Source organism: Hibiscus syriacus, unplaced genomic scaffold (genome assembly GCF_006381635.1).
Source record: "Hibiscus syriacus cultivar Baekdansim isolate YM2019G1 unplaced genomic scaffold, ASM638163v2 tig00111569_pilon, whole genome shotgun sequence".
NCBI classification, from domain to species: Eukaryota; Viridiplantae; Streptophyta; class Magnoliopsida; order Malvales; family Malvaceae; genus Hibiscus; species Hibiscus syriacus.
In genome coordinates, this window is record NW_024063123.1 from 571,796 (window position 1) to 596,068 (window position 24,273).

General features: G+C 36.9%; 1 protein-coding gene and 1 pseudogene across 2 annotated transcripts; both read right to left on the minus strand.

Moving 5' to 3' along the window:
- Window positions 1–17,985: 17,985 nt before the first annotated feature.
- Window positions 17,986–19,145, minus strand: LOC120165082 (chromatin structure-remodeling complex protein BSH-like). Of its 2 annotated transcripts, none has more exons than XM_039174670.1 (4): window positions 18,934–19,145; window positions 18,738–18,826; window positions 18,311–18,405; window positions 17,986–18,186 (listed from the first exon to the last, which is right to left on the minus strand). In XM_039174670.1, the coding sequence occupies exons 1-4, from the start codon at window positions 18,981–18,983 to the stop codon at window positions 18,076–18,078; spliced, it is 345 nt and encodes a 114-aa protein (XP_039030601.1). In that variant the 5' UTR covers window positions 18,984–19,145; the 3' UTR covers window positions 17,986–18,075. The 2 variants fall into 2 exon arrangements, with proteins under 2 accessions (XP_039030601.1, XP_039030602.1); XM_039174671.1 differs by having other exon boundaries at window positions 17,986–18,180; window positions 18,934–19,144.
- Window positions 19,146–19,973: 828 nt separating this feature from the next.
- LOC120165091 lies at window positions 19,974–21,690 on the minus strand (annotated as a pseudogene).
- Window positions 21,691–24,273: the final 2,583 nt, after the last annotated feature.

The following is a 24,273-nucleotide window of genomic DNA, read 5'->3' on the forward strand; positions in this document are numbered from 1 at the left end:
ATTGTAACTCAAAGGGACTAAAAACACAGTTTACCCTATTTACATTTAAAAACACGTGGATCTTCATGCGGGGAATGGATCGGGCCACGGGTCGTACGGGTTTAGTATTTAAATCAATTTTTTAAAAGTTATCATTTCTTTTCTTCTCGCTCGAAATCCCCTCCTATCTCTTTCATTTTCTCTCAAGTGTTCTTGAGATATCAAGAATGCGACCGTGGATTCCAGAATCTGGCCATCGTGCCGCCTCATCTGCCACCGTTGAACGGCACCAGCCACCGTTCATCGGTGATGATATTAAAAAAATATTTTTTGAAAGCTCTTTGGATTCTCTTTTTAAAACTCAAAACCATTTTTCAAAAACCGCTCTAGAAAGGCATAAATCTGGAAAAAAGAGTTTCGAATAATGAAGGCCTCGCTTCGTTCATCGGCCAAAAGAACTTGTTTGGGATTTTTTCGGAAACTCAAACACAGAGAACAGAAAAGAAAACGTATTCAAGCCTTGAAACTGAAACGAAAAAAGGTGAGATTTTTACCCTTATACTTCTTCTTTAATAATCGCAAAAATGCTTCGAATATTACAGATTCTTTGTGGAAATTTTGTGATTGTCGAATGCACTGCTTGAAGATTTGTGTAGAATAATTGTAAAAGTTTATTTGTATTTCATCCGAAATCGTGTGTTACAAATGAATGGATTACATGCTTATTTATACTCCAAAAAATGCTATTTTTAGTTCCGAAAATCTTGAGTCCTAAGCAGATTGTTACTCTTATTTTGTTGGTTGTTGTGTTTCATATATGCACGTCGTTGGTGATGGCCGAGAAATTCGGTGCTGTTGAAAGGCGTGTGGCTGTGGGATCTCTCGTTGAAGGAGAGAACGGTGTCGTGGAGCAAAGGTTGAAACCCTAAGGTGGGGTCTACTGTGGACTGTTGGATCACATCCCGATCCAACGGTCGAGGCACTTAGCGGCTGGGGGAAGAAGATGAGAGAAGATATATCTAGGGTTTCATATAAACCCTAATCCAGTTGGGTTGCATTTGGGCCACTACTGGGTCATGTCGTTTTGTAACTTGTTCATTGGGCCTGTATTATACATAAATAAATGAATGAATATGTATTTTATATAATAATAAGAAATATATTATATAAAATAATATCCACGGTCGAAATTTGATGTCTTCAGCTGCCCCTCTTTGCTCATTATCGTGTAACGACAATAGAACAAAGATTAAAGACACAAATTTCGTCAAATGTAATGGTTGATCTGTCAATTCAAATTGAATAAAAAAATGACTCCCTTATCGTGAGGTTGAGTTGAAATGAAAGTTTTTGAGCACGATATCCCTCGTTGTGAAGTTGAAATTGAACTCAAAGCTCTTAGTGAGCGGCCTCTGAATCGTCTTCTGACTCCAGATACTTCGTCGTGAAGGTGAAACTTGGCCTTAAGACTTTGGTGTTGTTGTGTTACAGATGACTCCTTTGTTGTGAAGTTGGGTCAATCTGTTTATGAATTTGGGGTTGTATAGCCCCTTCATCATGAAGTTGAGCCCCTGAATTAGATATCCTTCATCGCGAAGTTGAAATCTAATGTAAGTTACGTTGTTTCGAGGCCAATATCATTCGTTGTGAAGTTGAAATTGACTCTGAAACTATAACGTTTATTGACAGACACTCCTTCTTTGAGTTGAATAGCATTCGTCGTGAAGTTGAAATCAAATTCGAAGATGGATGTTGTTTGTGTGCACGATTCCCTTCGTCGTGAAGTTGAAACCACGGGTGGCCCTTTCGTCGTGAAGTTGAGCCTAGTAATTGGATATCCTTCGTCGTGAAGTTGAAATTGGCTATGGAACTGGGAAATTGTTTATTGACAGCCAGTCACCCCTTCGCTGTGAAGTTGAGCTTGTGTTGTCTCGAGTCTAATATCCTTCGCTGTGAAGTTGAAATTAACTCTGATAAAATTGAAAAGTTATTTGTTGACAATCAGTCGCCCCTTCGTCGTGAAGTTGAGCTTGTGTTGTCTTGGGTCCAATATCATTCACTGTGAAGTTGAAATTGGCTCTGAAATTAGGGAGCCCCTTCGTCGTGAAGTTGAGCCTCGAACGGCATGATATCCTCTGTCGTGGAGTTGAAATCGTGGATGTGTGGGTACGATATCCTTCGTTGTGGAGTTAAAATCACGGATGGCCCCTTCATCGTGAAGTTGAGCCTTGACTTGAATATCCTTCGTCGTGAAGTTGAAATCCAAGTATCGTATGTTGCTGGTAAACATGATTCTCTTCGTTGTGAAGTTAAACCCGTGGATGACCCATTTGTTGTAAAGTTTGGCTTCGTGTCAGATATCCTTCGTCGTGAAGTTGAAATCTACTCGCGAGCAAATTGTGTCGGATTTTAGTCCAATATCCTTCGCTGCGAAGTTAAAATTGGCTGTAGATAAAACCTACAAAGATATGCATATATGCGATGTTATGGATGCAATGCTCTTAGGTATGCCTAAAATACATATGCAACATATGTTATTATGGGTTCTGGAGAGAAATCTCGATCTCCGGTTGCATGTATGAAATCTTGACTCTTGATTTTGGAATCTTGAAGTTTTGATCCTTGATCTTGAATTCTTCAAATGTTCAAATCTGATGTGCACATTCTATTTGTTTTTTGATTTGAAAAATGCTTCTCGACCATTTCAAGTATGTGCCTGAGCCTTGATCGGCTTCCGGGTACCTGTATTTTTCAAAGAATCTTTGTACAGTAATATGCGATTATCTTTTACAGAAGTAAACAAATGAATGTCTTTACATTCAAGATGAAATGAATGTCTTAGATCTCGATAATGTACAATAATATTCAATCCAAGATGCTCAAAAAGGAATTGATTTAGAGAAAAAAGATTGTCTTTATTTATAAGGGAAAAAGAACAAATAGTACATGACAAACACTTTGGAGAATGAATACATGGTGAAGTATGAAATGAATATCTTAGATCTCGATAATGTTGGCACTTCTAAGTTGAAAAGCCATTAGGTGGTCTTCAACGCAACCCTTGCCAAGAGATATTCGAAAAATGCGACAACATTCTGGAGAGTGCAATATTTCTCCGATTTGTTCAGTTTGTAGAAGATTCATATGTCGGGATGCTTCCACTATCTGGATTTCTTGAGTCAATATCCAAATCACCCTTTCGGGTTTTCAACTTGGACCCATCCTTGGTTGCAAAACGCCATTTGCGGGTTTTCATCTTGAACCCTCCTTATTTTTCTTCTCTTTTTTCTTTTGTTCTTTTTCTCTTTTCCTCTTTTTTCTTTTTCTTTTTTTAATTTAGGGCACCCTTTCGGGTTTTCACCCTAAACGTTTTTCTCTTTTTTGTTTTTTTGTTCTTTTTTCTTTTTCCGACTTAGGACGCCCTTTCGGGTTTTTATCCTAAGCGACGTATTTCTTGACTGCATTCGAGTTGACATGTTGTGACATTTTAGGTCCGTCCATTTCAGCTATGACAAGGGCTCCTCTGGAGAATTTCTTTTTCACGACATAAAGTCCTTCCCAATTTGGTGTCCATTTTCCTCGGAAATCTTTATGGACTGGCCAAATTCTTTTTAGCACCAGATCTCCTTCGCAGAATATTCTTGGGTGCACCTTTTTGTCATATGCTCGGATCATTCGTTTCTGATAGATTTGACCATGATGAATGGCTTTCAGTCTCTTTTCATCTATCAGATTAAGTTGATCATATCTGGATTGTACCCATTTTGCATCATCCAATTTGACTTCTATCAACACTTGGAGTGACGGAATCTCTACTTCAATGGGTACCACTGCTTCCATTCCAAAAGCTAGTGAAAATGGAGTTGCCCCAGTCGATGTTCGTACTGAGGTTCGATAAGCGAACAAAGCAAAAGGAAACTTCTCATGACAGTCTTTGTTTGTTTCAGTCATTTTCCCCACTATCTTCTTAATGTTTTTGTTTGCTGCTTCTACTTCTCCATTCATCTTTGGTCTGTAAGCAATGAAATTGTGATGTTTTATGTTGAACTATTCACAAGCAGCATTCATCATCTTGTTGTTCAAGTTTGTAGCATTATCGGTAATGATCCTTTCAGGTAGACCATACCGACATATAATCTCTTTCTTTAGAAACTTACAAATAGTGGATTGAGTAACACTGACATATGATGTAGCCTCTACCCATTTCGTGAAGTAATCAATTGCCACGAGAATGAAACAGTGACCATTGGAAGCCTTTGGATGGATTTGCCCGATAACGTCCATGCCCCACTTAGAGAAAGGTCAGGTCGATGTCATTACATGAAGTGGATGACGTGGAACATTGATTTTATCTCCGTAAATCTGACATTTATGACATCTCCTAGCATAGTTGATGCAATCACTTTCCAGTGTGGACCAAAAATATTCGCATCTCATTATTTGTCTTGACATCATATTTCCATTTGCATGTGCTCCACAAACTCCATCATGTACTTCTTCCACTATCATTTTTGCCTCTTCAGTATCAATTTACCTTAACAGGACTTGATTATGGCTTTTCTTATATAAAACCTCTCCGTCAAGGACGTATCCAACACCATCCTTCTAAGGGTTCTCTTATCGGTTTCGGTGGCTTCTTCTTGATAACTCTGATGCTTGATATACTGCAGAATGTCATAGTACAAAGGCTTAGTGTCTTTTACTTCTTCAATTTGATAACAATGAGTCGAGTACTCATACGACTGCATGTTAATTGACATCATTTCAGAATCCCCGCCAGCCTTGAATGCGGCTGCCAAGGTAGCTAAAGCGTCAGCCATTTGATTTTCTTCTCTAGGCACGTAGTGGAAGGTGACTTCATCGAATTCTTCGAGCAGATCCAGATTTAGTCTCCGGTATTCCATCAGCTTTGTATCCTTGGTTTCCTATTCTCTACGAAGCTGATAGATTACTAATGCTGAATCTCCGTATATCTGCAAGGTCTTTATGCTTTGCCCCAGTGCAGCTCGAATTCCCAAGATATATACTTCATACTCTTCTATGTTATTGGTACAATCGAAGTTCAGTCTGCTGGTAAATGGGTAGTGATTCCCTTCTGGAGAGATCAGGATTGCCCCGATACCATGTCCTAATGCATTTGATGCACCATCGAAATGCATTCTCCAGGAGCTGTCCATTGAAGTACTTACTTCTTCTAAGGATATAACCATCAAGTCTTCATCTGAAAAATCAAAGTCCAATGGCTCATAATTATCATCGGTTCTACTAGCCAAGAACTCCGATATGACACTTCTTTTGATTGCTTTTTGGCTCACGTACTCGATGTCAAATTCAGATAAGAGTATCTGTCATCGGGCTAACCTTCCAGAATAGCAGGTACACCCATCATGTACTTCAGGGGATCTAACTTGGAAATCAGCCACGTAGTGTGGTACAACATATATTGTCGAAGTCTTTTTGTAGCCCAGACTAAATCACAACAAATCTTCTCAATAGGAGGATATCTGACCTCGCAATCGGTGAACTTCTTGCTTAAATAGTAGATATCTCTTTCATTCTTCCCGTATTCATCATGTTGACCTAGGACACACCCCATAGAGTTCTCGAATATGGAGAGATACAAGAACAGAGTTTTTCCCGGGATAGGGGATATCAGGACATGAGAGTGAGAAAAATACTCTTTTACTTTCTCGAATGCAATCTGACATTTTTCATCCCATGCTCCAACGTTGTTCTTTCGGAGAAGATGGAAGATTGGGTCACACTTGTCGGTTAACTAAGATATGAACTGTGCTATGTAGTTCAATCTGCTCAGAAAACCTCTGACCTCTTTTTGTGTTCGTGGTGGAGGTAGACTTTGAATAGCCTAAACTTTATCGGGATCGACCTTGATGTCTTTTCTACTGACCACAAAGCCTAATAGTTTTCCGGATATTACCCCGAAGGTGCACTTGCTAGGGTTCAATCTCAGTTTGAACTTTCTCAATCTCTGGAAGAGCTTCTTCAAATTCTCGACATGTTCATTCTCGGTTTGTGCCTTGATAATCAAGTCATCGATATAAACTTCAATTTCTTTGTGAATCATGTCGTGGAATAAGGTCACTATAGCTCTCTGATATGTTACCCCGGTAATCTTCAATCCGAAGGGCATCACCTTATAGCAGAAGGTTCCCCACATTGTGACAAATATGGTTTTCTCCATGTATTTAGGATGCATCTTGATCTGGTTATATCCCGAAAATCCATCTATGAATGAAAAGAAAGTGTTCCCGCCTGTATTATCTACCAACCTGTCAATGTGAGACAGAGGAAAGTTGTCTTTAGGGCTCGCCTTATTAAGATCCCAGTAATCGACGCACATGCGAACCTTCCCGTCTTTCTTCGGAACTGGCACTATGTTGGCCACCCACTCTAGATACTTGGCCACTTGAAGGAAACTGGTATCGAATTGTTTCTTGACTTATTCTTTAATTTTAAGGAGCATCTCAGGTCGCATCATTCTCAGTTTCTGTTGCACGGGTTTGCACTCTGGCTTGATTGGCAGTTTATAAACTACCATATCTGTGTCTAGCCCCGGCATGTCTTGATACGACTAGGTAAACACATCTATGTATTCCTGAAGTAAGGATATCAGGTTTTGCCTTGCTTCAGCTGAAAGAGTTGTGCCAATTTTAACCTCCTTTCTATCCACTTCAATACCTATATTCAAGACTTCGTTTGTCTCCTCATGTGGCAGTATTTGTTTATCTTCTCTTTCTACCATTCTCAATAATTCGGCGGGTAAGTTGCACTCCTCTTCAGTGTCGCATTCATCAAATTCCCCGAGACAAATGGTCGATTCAAAATCCACTTTCGGGTCAGGATCATCAGTGCCTACATTATTGTTATCTGCGGTCCTGAAGGAACAAATAATATATGTGTGTGTGAGAGGAAATATCCCACACGAAACAGTCAAAGAATTAAATTTGAAAGAGAATAGAATAGAGTACTGGAATGAAGAAAATAAATAATGAATTCAAAAAGAAATAAAAATAAGGAAACTTGTTTGTCATGGACAGGAAAAAATGCATCTTTTAATGAACTTAAACAAAATGTTTATTCACCCTTACAAAAGAACACCTATTACCCCAGGTATAGGCAAATAAGGATAGTTCAAATATTACTCTGAAAGACTCTTGTAAACAACATGTAGTTCTTCCACCGACCAACTGCTAGGCACGAACCCATGTGGCAGAGGGCATATCTTGGATCTATCTTCGTTGTTAATATCTTCTGTGGTCACAACATTAATGTTCAGATCTTCCAGAGCCGCTTCTAGATCGAATGAGGTGGTCTCGAACACATAACCACCCGACTTGAATGTATTGTAAAGAGGCGGGAATACTATGGGTTCCCGTTGAAGTTCACCTCCAGTTAACCTGGCTAGTCTTCTTTCTCGGTTCTTCTGGACTTCCTTCCTCTTTTTATGGTAACTGAGCTGAAAACCGAGCCCAAACTGATCTAACTTCAAAACAGGAAGGATTGGATTTATCATTCATTGTAGAAACTTCCCAAACCCTCTTCCGGTCTTGACGTCTCGTCCCAAGGTTTGCTTGATCTCCATCTTGGTATACTGGGAGAGTCGGGGTTTAGGAATCCTTCTTCCTTCTGCCACGAATGTGGCATTCACGAATTCTAAGGAGCGGAATGAGCACTCCATCGCTTCCTCATATACTTCGACGTATGGGGCCTCCGTGGTCACACTTGCCACGATATCTTCCTCAGCATTGATAATGACTAAGGCCCCATCAATAACAAATTTAACTTTTTGGTGCAGCGTGGAGGGTACTACACATGCTTGATGAATCCATGGCCTTCCCAAAAGACAGCTATAGGACGACATGATATCCATCACAAGGAACTCAATATCATAGGTGGTTGGTATGATGATTAACGGTATCTCGATCTTACCGACTACCTCTCTTTTGGTCCCGTCAAATGCTCGGACCACGTTCTGACATACTCTCATATGAGAGGTATTTATTGGCAGCCTCTTCAATGTCACCAAAGGCATCACATTTAAGGCCGAGCCGTTTTTAATTAATACACTCGGTAAAGCGTGCCCCTTGCAATACGTAGTGATATGCAGTGCCCTTGTTCGGCCTCTTCCTCCGGATGAAATATCATCATATGAAAACGAGATGAGATTATCAGCTGGAATATTATTCACCAGTCAATCCATCTTGCTGACTGGTATGTCTTGTGGCACGAACGTTTGATTAAGGACTTTCAACAGTGCTTCTCGGTATGCCTCCGAGTTTAAAAATAGTGATAGCATTGAAGTACGCGTAGGTAAACTGTAGAGCTATTTTACAATGTTGTACTTGTCGTTCTTCAAGATCTTGAGGAACTCTTTAGCTTCTTCCTCCTTTATAGGTTCATTGATAACTAGCACATCTTCTTTGAATGGCTCAAGTGGTCTTTGCCCCACTTTGCTATCACATCCTTTGGAAGTTCTCACCTGGCATTCGTACTTCCATGGTACTTGCCGATTGTCCTTGTATTGAAAAGGTCAAGGTGCTATGATCACCACCTTGGCTGGTATTGTTACTGTCATATTTGCCTTAGGGGTAATTATCAAAGGACTACCTCTACCGAATCTTTTGTCTTATGATTCTCCGGTGGCATAAACATCTGCTTCCAAAGAGTCTTGAATTTCTTCGTAAAATTCCAGCTCTTTCCGGTCCATCATGGGCAGGACTATCGATCTGAATTCTGGGAACTCTTTTACATTATGCCCTTTTTCGTTGTGGTAACAACAATGGTTGTCATCTTCAATCCTTGTTGCACGTGAATGGGGTGTAAGAAGCCCCGCCTTTACCATTTGGCTCCATACCCAAGCCAAATGAGTGTTAACTTCTGAAATACAAGTTTTGATTTTTCTGCCATTCTTGGTGGTGATTGTGTTGATTCCTGTCTCTTGATGATTGGGCAAGGGATTCTGGGCGACGTTCGGTGTTCCAGAGTTGAAATGGATCCAGTTCTTGTTCCGCATTCGTTGTACAAGCCTCTTGAATGCGAGACAATTTTCGATTGAATGCCCCTGCACACCGCCATGATATTCACAGTGGGAGTTCTCCTTAAACCATTTCGAATATGGGGGTTTTATCGGATCTATAGGATAGGGTGACACTGCGTGAGTGTCGAAAAACTGCTGATATAACTCTTTATATGTCATGGGAATGGGATCGAATTGCTCCATTTCCCTTTCTTTCCTGGGTTCTCTCTGAGATTGGTTAGAAGTGCCAGATGGTATAGCTGCAATTGCTTTTGAACTTGAGACCGTAACACCTTTGTTGGTGCTGTAGGTATTGACATTGTTTATCTCTCGCTCTTTGTTCTTCATGGGAGGCTTTCTACTGGAATCGCATCCCTCAATCTTTCATTGTTTTATGGCCAGTTCGACCATTTCTCCAGCCATAACCAGATATGAGAAACTTCCCGATGTGATTTCCACCAGGTACCCGAAGTAAGGTGTCTTCATGGTTTATACAAGCAGTTTTCTAGTTTTTTTTTTCATCAAAGGGTGGATGAACTTGCACAGATAAATCCCTCAATCTCTGTGCGTACTGTCAAAAACTTTTGTTATGCTTTTTCTCCAGGCTTTGTAGCATAACCCAGTCTGATCTCATATCATTGATATGCTTGTACTGTTCTAAGAAATACTTGGCTAAGTCTTTTCACATCTTGATATGAGTTCGGCTGAGCTGGTCATACCACCGGATAACTGAACTGGACAGGCTCTCCTGAAAGCATTGGATCAGGAGTTGGTCATTTCCCCCATATCCTGTCATCTTCCCACAAAACATAGTGATATGGGCCGAAGGGCAGCTGTTCCCGTCGAACTTCTCGAACTCCGGGACCTTAAACTTTGGTGGCTCAAGTCCATTGCGTCCACTCCATAATAATCATGGTCTCATTTGACCATCTTCATCTGATCTTCCAGCATTCTGATCTTTTCTTCCACCTTTTTTGCCTTGTCCTCCTCATCAAAATCCGGGATAGGGCAGTCGTCTGGATGACTGTCAAGATTTGCTGCAGAAGTCTGTAAATTTACAACAGCTTTCCCTTTGGTGGCAGATGAGTCACCTTGTAGTCCAGGTAAGATCCCGGATGAGACAACCACATGTGGGGTCAGTGGTATGGTTATCCCCTCAGATGCACTTGCTTGTTGTTGTAAGCCAGATAACTTAGCCACGATCTGGTCGACTAAGGACTCCGTGCTTTTCTTGATGGAATCCATGGTACTTTGATTGTTCTGAGCCATTTTGTCCTCCAATTCTTTCTGTAACCTTGCCATGTTCTCCTCAATCTTATCAACTATGGCTTCCATTTGTCTATTCTTTGCACGAGTGTTGTGAGAGTGATGTGTGTCTTGAGCTCACGGCGGTATACTTGGTGTTTGCTCTTTTTCTTTCTGAGACATGTTCTGTTGGTTAATATGAATGTAAAAACATAGAAAATATAAAAATAACATGAAATATAAAATGCAAAGTATGCAATGTATGATGTATGCAATTTGGAGGCATTGATCCAGAAAAAGTGTTCATTATTATAAATAATCCTTATTTAGACAAAATGTTTTATCTTTTAAGAGACATAAAAACAATCAAAGGTACATTCAGACTAAATCCTCTAGACCCCGAACAACTTCTAGAAGGTTGACAAGTCTTCTGCCTTCATCTATCACTGGTTGAATGCCTTGTCGAACCACTCCAACTTCCCTTGCCAGGCCGTGAAGATGACGGGCTGCCTTCTGTACTTGATCCAGGAAATCTCAGATGGTTGTGTCTCTGGCCCTCACCCTTTGCGGTGCTTGCTCCCAACAGAAACGCCACTGTAAACCTATGTCGAATGGCACTATCTGAAGCTCGTTCGCTTGCTTCTTGAACCCATCTACAATAGCTTCTAACTCAACTATTATATTGTCATCTATCTCATGTTATTTCTCTAAGTCAGTCACCCGGATTCTCAAGCGTTGGTTCTGATGTTGACTTTCTGCCAAGCGCCTTTGAGCAGTCTTTATTTGTTCCTTCCAAGCTCTTTCATCAGGCCCCTTGAACTTCCTTTTTAGACTATGAGCTTCGTCTTTCCAGTATTCAGAGGCTACTTTCAACTTGGAGTTATCATTGACTTTATCTTGATACCCCTTTCTCAAATCTTCGAGCTCAAAACGGACTCTTTTCTGTTCTCTTTCTAGTTTGTCTGCTCTATCTTTCTGAGAGCCGGCATCTAGCTTCCATCGATAACGTTCAGCTTCAAGTTCCTTAATCCTCTGCTTCAGCTCATTATTCATAGCTTCAAACTCTGCTTTGGCTATCTCAAGTTTCGAAGGGACAGGCATGAGATGTTCCTCCATGGTTCGGGTGTCTTCATAGTCTGGCACTGGGATGTTATTATTCTTTCTTAGCCTTCACCACTCCACATAATCAGGAGTAAGCATGTCTCTGACAACTACAACATCCATCCGGAATACTTTCTTCCACGAATCAGCTGCTTCCTTGATCATTTTCTTATAACTGTCACCATAATACACAAACTCTGATCTAGCTAGCCCGCATTTTACCGGGACAAATTGACGTGCCTCATACTGTCTAAGTGCTAGCAACGGAGCATACCCAACTGCACCCCAAAGTCCAAGTAAGGTCATAGTGTCAGAATCCCCACACCGAAAAAGAACATCACCGAGGAACAACCAAGGGGCTCTCTAGGTAATATCTCGATCCTGAAGATGTGTAAAGACTTTCATCCACTTTTCTTTTGAAGCACCTTGTAACACCCTCAGACCGATGCGGGTAACCCAATCAGATCTGTAGTGTCACATTAGGGCCACCGGAGCAACCCACTATAAAAATAACGGAAAAATTAAAACTTTTATTAAAACATGTAACTTATAAAATGATTTATCAGTATGCAGAGATAAAACAAATTTTTAGACTTGTATATAAAACAAAATACAATTACATGCCCCCTAATCACATGTACCATACTCTGCAACAACGCCAGAAGAACTCCCTTACTGAAGTCGATAGCTGCACTGGTACAATTCTTTTAGCCTGAAAAGATGAGTAACAGGGTGAGCTTTGAAAAGCTCAGTAATACAGAACTACCAGATGATGCTGATGAACGTGCAGATACAGATAATTATATATTTTCTTATTGTTTCCGAACATTTACAGATTTTTATGCTGAGCAGAGATCCTAATGATATTTCAGGTGGTAACGGACAATGAGCTTTCAGTTCAAAGAAATATTCCGGATGACTGAGTTCAGGAGATAAGAATAGGTTATCTAGTGTGTTCCCAAAAACCATGTAACTTTCCATATCTTTTTAAAACATATATATATATATATACCCCCATCCCATCCCAACACAACATAATGTGTAGGTTCCCCAGAACCATACACCCAACTCACACAACTTGTAAGGCCCTGAGCACAAAGCCAAGGAACCTGCGGAAAAACTTCCTTCAACAATACCCCCCAATTAAAATATTTTTCCGTCATTAAACGGAGATATCAGAAATCAAAACAGAATTCAGAACATGTATCAGAACAGAATCCATATCAGAAATCAGAACATAATTCAGGCCATGTATCAGAACAGAATTCAAGTCGAAAATCAGATAAAATATTTATATGAGTAGGGAACACACCAGAGTTTACAGATATTATTCAGAGATATTGGATAATCTTATCGGGTAAAGAGACACGAATCTTCAGTTTACCGATAGAATGTCGAAAGTTAGAATCACTATTTGAAAAGTTCATTAACTGACAGAATCATCAGTTATTCATGATATGATTTGAGCTGGTAAGGAAGAAATAAAGGTTCAGGACACTTACGATTTGTGTTGATCTATCAGAATATCAAACAACTCCCAGAATTGATGATTGTTGAATGGTCAATTCATTGTCCTTCTAGGGTATTTACTTTTTAATACCAAAAATACTTATCCATAGATCATCTTCGGAATCATCGCTGAATAGATCTTACGGAACTAACAGATATTACAATGCTCTTTATTTCATTTCCACGCTTCCACGATATCATGAAATGGTGACGTGCTTGATTTGTAGTTCATATCCTATAAGAACATTACATCATGTATGTTCATTAACGTTTCCAGACCCATTCAAATCACTTATTTAATCCTCAGTCATTGAGGTTGCTTAATTCATTTAGCAGTCAAGTGTATCCCAGTTACTTCAGAGTTTTCCAAAGTAATTCAGACGTTTTTGAATTTCGGATATGTATTGTACTTCCGTTCAGTTCAATTTGGTCTTCTTGGTTGATTTATCTAACGAATATCCACTTCTTAGTACCGAATACGATCCAGAGTTGAGTTGAGCTAGTTACTTCCAAAATTATCATCGATCCTAACTTAATGAGACTAACCAACATTCAAGTGGTACTTATATCATTCATATAATGATACAACACTAGCATTGGTTGACAGCTTAAGCTGTGTTCCATAACTTTTAAGAGCAGTACAACATCCATGCTTATTTGGATTTCTTAATTAATCCAAGACATTTACTTAGTATAGGCCATAAGGGTATTTTGGTCATTTTGGTGTTCAGTTTTATTCCAATCATTACAGAGCTCGAGGATATCCCATTATTCCTGAGCTTGGTGATATTCTTGGGTCATTTCCATTATAGGGGTATTCTGATCATTTTACAGATCCAGTGTATTTCAATCTTTTCTTTCCGTCCGATCTTATTATTAAATTCAAACTTATCATTTATTTCAGTTCATTCGAATAATTATTACAAAAGAATACCCTCGATAAATTGTTCTTCAAGTATTTACTCATAACTCGGATTTTTTCGAGTCAATTGCCTTCTCAGAAATTTTCAAAAACGAAAGTGACAATCTTCATTTACCTTGACCAAGTTTAGGGCACTTGGCGAACCTCCAATAATGAAATAGTTTTCTTCATGATGAATGCTGGCAGTGGATTATTGAGTTAGCATTTTTCTCTTAGCAAATCGCAGCTAATCGTTTCGTTTCTGTTTGCTTTCTTTTTTCTTCTGTGAGCTCTATAGTTTGGTTGCTATTTCGATTGGGGTTTTGTTCTTCCATGAGCTCCATAGTTTTTATTTATTTGAAGTCCAGAAGCTATGCGGTAAAAGAGATGAAGCTCATGAAACACACAATTTCAAGGGCAGCAACGAGCTTGATCTTCGGTAAATAATAAAGTCTTCAATCATTCAACCAAAGGAAGTTTCCTGAAAATATATATATATATAAAAATTGAATCAAACTTAATTATTACACACTCTCCATCTCTTTCATAATTGAGGAGTGGTTGGCTTTGGGTCTATATACAATAATGGCATTAACAGGTGGCCATCATAATTGCTACGGGCCAAAACAGGTAGCCTTAATAATTACAATAATTAGGGTGTTACACACCTTCATGACATTTACTAGTGATGAATTCTCCCAAAGGTGAATAGGTAGTGCTGAATCGGCGATAGGCCACCCCATTAGTCTTCCAAAAGTGTATGTGAATCCAGACTTGAAGGAGCAGAGTACACCCAACGAACCTTCCTCCGCCAGTTCTTCTACAATGATTGAGAGATCGAAAGGTTTCGGCTAAGATGGCCGGTGCTGGGTTGACTCGCTTCGAGAGTTGTTCAAACGGCTCTACCACAACAGCATTAATTTAACCCAAAGTCTTCGAGAAATATAATCAGACCATACAGACCCAATGCAAACATGTCTATTGCCTTCCACACATCGGGATGGTTCTTCATCAGTTGCTTGATATGAAGCCAATTAATTCCTTCCCTACTGCTTTTACATCGAGCCCGGTCAGTTACCCATTTTTCGTCAACCTTGGCTAGTGCATTCTTGAAAGGCTGGCTTTTGATGTGTTTAAGGTAGGCCCTCTCTAGTTTGATACTTTCACAGTGCAACAGTGTAGTGTACTCTTCAATAGTGGACACCATGTCCTCCTGGTTAAAAGTGAAGCAACTGTATCTCGGGTTCCAGAATTGAACCAAGGCTCTGATTAAGGGCTCATCAGTCTTGACATGAAGCAAAAGTGCAATATCACCGTACCGTTGGTTGAACTTCTGTTTCTGATCATTCTTCCAACTGTCTCAGATGTATCGAAGTTCTTGCACATCGTTCTGCTTTAGGCTGATAGAGGCGTAGTTAACCGACTCTGACACATAGCTCCCTTGAAGACTGTCTCCCTTTTCCTTCTGAGTCTTCTCGGAGCATAGTCGTATCTCGGGGTTTTTAATCTCTTGTATTACAACACCTTTGTCCATTAGTTCAGATTATTTTGTGTGTAACAAACACTTTTTTAGGGATCAATGGCCTCTTGTTATGATGCAAATGCTAAAAAAACAAAGTCAAAAAGTTAGTATAATAAAAATAAATAAATATAAAATGACGAAAGGGAAAAAAATAAAAAAGAAACATGGTTAGGGTAAAAATATCCTAGGTTTTGGAATATGGTTTCGGGATAGGCTCTAATTCTCTATAGTCTCCCGGTTTATGTTCTAAAAATGGTACCCGATTTCTCCTTGCGGCGCCCCCTTGGGCTTACCAGACCCTTAGTCCTAAACCCATCACAGGCTTGTGTGGACTAAAGTTAAACTCGAGAGGACACATTCCCTTATGTCTATGCGGAGAATAAATTCACACGAAGACATAAGGTATATGAATCCCGAAGGTTACTTGCTAGGCCTATGCGGTGAATAAATTCACACGAATGCATCGCTTTCACCCCCACTTAAAAACGGGTTCGGAGCTCGGGTTTAGAGCCTTAAGTGAAAAACGAATTTTGATGGCTGAAATCATTAGAAAACGATTAGTACAACTATTTACTCGAAAATATAATCAAAAGTAAGCAAAAAGGATCGAAATGTTACCTTAAAATTTAAACTTACCATTTTCGTTAAAAAGACAACTGGAAATTACCTTAGTCTGACTCACTTACCTGTGTCCCCAGCAGAGTCACCAAGCTGTCGGAACCGCCTTTCGGGTGGGCCCAGAATTGGGCTTCTACTTAAATAAATAGGTTAGAGTCACCACCGATCTTTTATTTTAAAACAAATAGGTAGATCGGATACCTTATTCCTTACCTGGTCTACATCATACCAGTGATATGTCGGATTCGGGAGTCGGTTACAGCCAATGAATGGTTAGCACCTTTGAACTGTCTTTTCGATACTACGCAATTTCCAGTTGTCTTTAATTAAGCAAAATTGTAATTTTAAATAAAAAGGTAAAATTTAAATCGAATTACTTACCTCATATTATTTTGGAACATCCTTAAAATGCCAGGACAAGGGTTAGTTTAAAAAATAGTAAAAAAAAAAAGGAAAACAAGATACATAAAATGTGTAAGAAAAAAAAGAAATATAATAATAAATATAAAGAAATATATATAATAAAATATATATAAATAATAGTAATGATGAGGACTTGGAAAACGATATAGTAGAAATAAAAATAGTGTAATGTAATAGCAATAAATGAAAAAAATAGAAAAATAATTAAATATATATGTATACATATAAAAATGATAAAAGGAATATATGTTAGAATAGAATACTAAAAAATAATAGTAAATGGAATTAAAAAAAGGAAAATAATAATAAAGAAATAATTAAATGTGTATATATATATATATATATATATATATAAATACTAATGAAAAATTAGAAAAAAACAAAAATATAGTATTTAAATAGACAAAAATAAGAAATTAAAAAAACTAACCTGTGAGGGGATTAAATTAAAAGAAAGATAAATTGGGTGTCAAAATTACAAGCATTTAGAAGCAAAAATCAGGTTTTTGAGGCAAAAATGAGTAAATTGTAACTCAAAGGGACTAAAAACACAATTTACCCCATTTGCATTTAAAAACACGCGGATCTTCATGTGGGGAATGGATCGAGCCGCGGGTCGCACGGGTCTAGTATTTAAATCAATTTTTTTTTTAAATTATCATTTATTCTCTTCTCGCCCGAAATCCCCTCATCTCTTTCATTTTCTCTCAAGTGTTCTTGAGATATCAAGAACACGACCATGGATTCCAGAATCCGGCCATCGTGCCGTCTCGCCATATTAAAAAAATTATTTTTTTGAAAGCTCTTTGGATTCTCTTTTTAAAACTCAAAACCATTTTTCAAAAATCGCTCTAGAAAGGCATAGATCTGGTAAAAAAGAGTTTCGAATAATGAAGGCCTCGCTTCGTTCATAGGCCAAAAGAACTTGTTTGAGATTTTTTCGGAAACTCAAACACAGAGAACGGAAAAGAAAACGCATGCAAGCCTTGAAACTGAAACGAAAAAAGGTGAGATTTTTACCCTTATGCTTCTTCTATAATAATCGATTGCCGAATGCGCTGCTTGAAGATTTGTGTAGAATAATTGCAAAAGTTTATTTGTATTTCCTCCGAAATCGTGTGTTACAAACGAATGGATTACCTGCTTATTTATACTCTAAAAAATGCTATTTTTAGTTCCGAAAATCTTGAGTCCTAAGTAGATTGTGACTCTTATTTTGTTGGTTGTTGTGTTTCACATATGCACGTCATTGGTGATAGCCGAGAAATTCGGTGCTGTTGAGAGGCATGTGGCTGTGGGATCTCTCGTTGAAGGAGAGAATGACGTCGTGGAGCAAAGGTTGAAACCCTAAGGTGGGGTATGCTGTGGACCGTTGGATAACATCCCGATCCAACGATCGAGGCACTTGACGACTGGGGGCAGAAGATGAGAGAAGATATAGCTAGGGTTTCATACAAACCCTAATCCAATTTGGTTGCATTTGGGCCACTACTGGGTCATGTCGTTTTGTAACTTGTTCATTGGGCATGTATTATAAATAAATGAATGAATGAATATGTATTTTATATAATAATAAGAAATATATTATATAAAATAATATCCACGATCGAAAATTGAAGTCTTCATCACCCATAAAAACTGATCCCGAATAACGGTATAATTGACTCGAAGATGAAGCTGATGAAGTTCAAGTGATGGATAAGTAGGTGTTAGAAAGTCATTAAAGGAAAAAGGTAATATTTATATAAATCTTGTTGGTAGTTTATTTATGAAAGAAACCTTAATTGGAACAATCTTGTCACCAACATTCATGTCCTGGCCTTCATATGATCGAAAGGTAGCAAGCTGTGACAAACAAATAGTACGCAAAGTGAAGAATAGGATAAGGTCAAGCAAAACAACAAATCGGCTTTAAAGTGCAACTTTTTTTTTCTTTTGAAGATTGAAATTAGAGGAAGAAAACGGTTATAGTTACCTGAATGGACTGAACGATTTGCGGAAGGAAACCAGGGGAAAGCTTCAAGTCTTTTACAGTCCTTTTTGCAAACATCACCACCTCTGAATCAGGATCTTTTAGAAACAAACATGAGAATTAGTCGAGTAGTGAATTAAATTAAGGTGGCGTTTAAGAACTCAGATTTCAAGTAATAAATTTGAATTAAAAAAATACTATAATCATGTAATAGAACGCAAGAAAATGTAATAAATATTTATGAATTTGAAATTTACTTTCGAATATTTTAACTGATTCATACATAATGTATGCATTTTCCCACAGTTCACATAACAAACGAAATCTAAATCCAAATTTCCAAATTAATGTTTTTCAAGCACGGCATAAGAAGTTCCTCGAAATTTCTAGCGTTCATGAGAAACGATACTTGATAAGATCTGACGCATACCATAAGGGTTCCAGGTGAAAGCGTCTTTATACCGCTGCCCGTCGACTTCGATGTCCAGCCTAATGGGTATCAAATTCTCAGATGTCGGCCTTCAATTTTGGATCAAAATTAGCAAATCAAGCGTTTAATCCCGAGAAACAAAGACTCGAAGCCTAAAATCCTAGTCACAAAGAAGAAGTAAGAGCACGGTGCTTACATCCTGAACTTCAGAGGGGCTTTCCATGAGGCTGAAGCAAGCGATTTCATATTGATTCACGTAAGACAAACTTTCCCTCCTTACTTTTCGACCTCCATAAACAAAATATGATAAAGAATTCGAGTCTCTAAAGCATAAGCTAGTCCAGTGTTGCAAGCCAAATTCGTAATGAGAACAGAACAGAAAGAAACTAAGAAGGGTAGAAAATATCGATATAAATTCAAAAAGTGGGAGAAATGGAGAAATATTCAGTTGATATTTTAACAGAAATTACAAGCATATCACTAATTAATTACTTAAAACGCAGCATCTCATTATCTTTCTAAGATGTCAGAACCAGAAGAACCCTAATGTTCCGGCCCCAATTCAAACAATATTTGAACCATACGGTCATGGATCTCAATCCTGGCCCAAACCACAATCACGGTAAAGAGGTTTAATAAAAATTGAAACTAAATCCCCCATTGTTAGGGATTAAAGGTGTGCTTGTTTCATTAATTTCATTTCACAATTTTTTATATAATTTTCTAATGTTTGGCTGGAAAAAAAAAAGAGTTAGTCGAAAAGAATTGATTTTTTCTTGAACTAACGGAAAAATATGTTTATTTTTCATAAAAAAAATTACGAATTGAAATTCGACAAGTTGTTTACACCATGCTTCCCTCCTCACGTTTCCAATAAATTGATAGCTGAAATTAATACATGACCCAACACCATCAATGATCATCGGCCACGATAACAGTGTTTGTATCTTCTATTCATCCATCCTATAAATCATTTTCAGTTCCTTAATCTTTTCCTTAACCAAATCTTGTGAGAACCCCTCGTTTACTTTCAATACGTTTGAAGAAAAAGAACTTGCATAAGTATAATTAAGTTCATCCAAAATCAAGCCAATTCTCTCTGCATGCTTATAAGACCGATTATATGTGCTTTAAGACATCTGTACCCAAGTTCATCCAAAGAGAAGTTTGAATGGAACTCCCAAATATAAAACTCTTTCGACTATTACCAAAGGAAATCCGAAATCCAACAGTTCCTAACCGCAAACTACGTAAACAAAACATCAAAATATAACTGGTAAACTACAAAATAATACCAACATCTCGATACGAGTTCAATCCAAACTGAAAATGAGATTTCTCAGAAAATGGGTCTCTCAACAGAAGAAGCCAAGTACTTTTCCACCAACATTCTTTCTTCTGGCTTCTTCGTGGTCCATGATTCCAGCAGATGTGGTGAGCACAATATATCCAAACTGCAACAGCGGACGCATAAAAATCTCATACATAATCAAGCTTTTTCTAAAATTTTAATCAGTAACCAAAAATCTCAAGCCAAACTCAAAACTCGAGCTTGACCAAAAATGATCAAACTCAAAATCTCATACATAATCAAGCTCTTGCTTTAAAAGTGAGTGTCAAATTTCCAATCAAGCTTGATCTTCTTAAATTCAAGTGAACTTGATTACAAATTACGACCACAGATGACACGTACTAATAAAACCAAATAATAATATTCATAAATCAAAGTACATTTCTTTCTTCCAACTAAAATTTCTCAAACTCAAAACATTTCCATCAAAAGCTAAACAAAAAAGTTTAAGGCCATATGAAGTTTATTAACTGACCTGTCTGGAAGGAAGTAACCGAGCAGTCCAACCCTCAATCTCCTTCACTCCGATATCAAAACGAGGACTGATAACCCCACACTTGTTCAGCCTTCAATTTAGTTCAAGCACGATTTTACCAGCTCTATGATCATCTACATGCTCAAACTCTCCAATGTAACCTGCAATACAAATCAAAACCCATGTATCTACATTCTGCAGCTTTCATAGCATATAAGTCGGATTAAAACCTATGTTGCTCCTCATACAACTCCCCAACATGAATATGAACATGTACGGCTCTAAATATGTGAAAAAACTTGCAAAAGTTTAACTTATCCATGTATGACATTTCCTTGAATCTGACACACCTAAATCCGAGTAACTGTAGAGTTAAACTAGAATGAATGCTAAACGGCAAAGATTGTAGGAGAAACAAACCATGCTTCTGCATGACCAAAAGGAACTTGATGATAACTTTAGAGGACGGCCTGATCATCACTTGCCGTTTTCCCCTCTTCTCTGCATTGTACATGCTCTTGAGTGCATCGTTCAGAACGCTCACCCTCACCATTTTTTAAAATACAAGCTGCTCCTGCTTCTGATTTCTTTACACGAAATAAGTAACAATTATTGCATCAATTTCTAAACCATATTCAAATCAAAACATGTCTTCTCCCAACAGATTACATGACCATAAGCAATTCAAAATTCAAAACATATAAACCGTTTCAACCAAACCCTGATTTTCTTTTTCTTGGCTAACATAGAGGAAAATGGTTAAGGGGACTCATTTAGGAACATCGGAAACAATGGGTAACGGACCCTTCACTTTCCTATAAGCCCACAACAAATCATTAGAGTTTTAGGGTTTTTTTTTTTTTTGGAATGGAATACAAGATCAATAACAAACATTCAATTAGAAGCATAGGAAAAGTTTCAAGATCTACAAGCTGAAAAGAAGAAGAATAAGAAGAAGAGTTTTAGCTTACCTGTAAACAAAAAAGAAATGGCAGCTGCATCAAGGTTGCTTGAAGAGAGTGAAGAGAGGAAGGGACTCTTGGGGTTTCTGGTCTTTAAAGGGGCGGTTGCAATGATAGTAATGAATTCGTAGGGCTTAGGGTTTTCTGCAGTCCCGCTGGAATGATGCGGGAAATTTAGAAGAGCATCGACCAGTCAAGTAAAATCGTTAAATCTTTATTTTTTAAAAATAATATATGAATTAAATTATTTGGACGCTCAAGAAGATGATTGTTATAGGTAAAAGTCTTACGTTTGAATTTATCATCTACAAAAACGATGGAACCTTCATGTCAAAAAGTTAAAAATCTTTCGAACAAGTATGCTGTATAATATATTATGGTAAATTACAAATTTTATCATTATTCATTTGTTTTCCTCAATTTTGACCTGTAGTTTTTACATTTATTTCATTTTAACCCATATTATATTATACATGTTTATGTACGTAATATGTATGTGTGCATACATTATAGTTTTGGTTAAATTAATATATAATTATATGTAGTTATTATATATATTTAAATATTATACATATATTCAACACATAAAGGGGTTTATGTGGTCAATGAGTGTTATTCTGCAGGGTAAGTGTATAATTTCCATAGTTAAGAAAGATTATAAACAAAAATTGTTTTATAATCACCTTAGACTAATTGAATATATATATGTGTATGTATAATTATATAGTTATAAAATCGATTAATAAAATACAAATAATAAAATCAATTCAACGTCTTCTCGTGATAGGATTTACAAGGTCGTTTCTTAAATTGTAGGCGTGTGATCCGGAGGATCGATCGAACAAATAGATATCCTTTTATTTAAATTATTTTTAATTTTATTATTTTAATTTTCTAATATATAGTATGATCTCATTACATTGATCTAATTGTTCCATCAAGTCAAGTCCTGATTTTTGGGGGAGTTCTACGATACATCAGCTTAATATACAGTTAAGGAAAAGCGCGACAAAAAAATGTTATAAACAATATAACATTTTAAGTTGCGCGCAACTTAAAATATTACGAAGAATGTTTGCATCCGAAAAATATTAAGAAAAAATAACATTTTAAATTGTGCACAACCGAAAATATTATTTTTGTTTATAACATATTGGATCGTGCATTTCCTTAGTCTTGTATTAAGCTATTGTACCATAGAACTACCTGATTTTTGTTTCTAAAATAACACAATGTTGTTTCTTTTGTGTGTAAGATTAATTTTTGAATGAGAATAAATAAAAGGGGAAAAAGTGAAATCTCATTTAGTAAAAAGTATGAAAGTCACTACTTATATAGAAAATCTTGTTTGAAGAAAAAATTTGATGCTTCGAATTCTGAGTTAATAGTTTCGGATTAGCCTGCGATGATTAGGTAAGCTCATTAGCCTTGTAGGAAAGCTTGGTCCAATTAAATGTTGGTTTGGACTATATTTTAGGCCCAATGGATATTAAAAATGACATTTTTAATCCTATAACAAAAGAGGAATGACTAATGGAACAATGCCTCATCTTTAAAAACAAAAGCTGAAATCCTTTTAATGTTGGTGATGTAATAAGTTGAAATCTCTCTTCTTTATCTCCATCAATTTTGTCTCATTATTTCTCCTTCATCTTTTCCCCTTTCTGTTTAAAGACTAAGCAAAGATTAAAACTTTATAATTTTATAAGCTTTTAAAACTTTATAATTTTATAAGCTCTGTCCGGATTTACAAAGGTAAAAGTTGTCATCTCCATTTTTAGAGCTAGTCGAGTTCATTCATCCTTCATATTTTGAGGCTGACAAGTCAACGGTGTTTGTTGCTTAATAAATTTTTTTAAATTTTTTAATTTTTTATAAGTTTTTAACCGATGTTGGAAATTTTGTTATCACTATATTTTAATTTACAAAATAATTTATATATTTGATTATTTAAATAATATTATTTATATCAACACCAGAACTCTGAGAAATTACAACATCAAGAGTGAAGAGAGCTTTAGTTGCATAAGAAAATTTTTACCACTAATAATCAGTGACAGATTTAAAAATATTTTTAAGGCAGGTGCACAAATGCTAATAACATAAAAATTTTAAATAAGTTAGATGTAAACAAAATTTCAAGATGGACATTATCAATAGAATAGATAATTAACTAAAAAAATCATATTTCATGATAGACAAATGTTTGTCACGATAACAAACTACAGCCAACTCTAAAGACAACAGAGGTCAAGGTCAAGAGATTAACCTTGATTCTCTCAGCTTGATCTTTGTTCGCTTAAAATGACAATATTCCCCTACAGTCACATGTTATAGAGTATTTAAGTTTGGACCAAAGGAATACTTATCAAAAGTTCAAATTTTTTATAATGTATTATTCCCTTATTTTCCCTCTCATTTTGTAAAATGTCGTCTCCAAGAGAATAAGATTATGAGTCTTTTTATTCCCTTATTTTCCCTCTCATTTTGTTGCCACGTTTATGTGATAATCTCGTAATATTCAAACCTTCATCATCAATATTGTTATTATTTCCTGCATGATTTCTAAGGATTTATCGCTAACTAATCTATTCTTTTTTATTATTTCCGATTACTTAATTTATATTTTCTATAATATATAAGAGAATTTAAATTATATTAAGAAATATTCTAAAAAGATTTTTTTGCCCATTTAGTAATAAAATGTCACATTTTTAAAATAATATAATTAATAGGTTAATGATAATT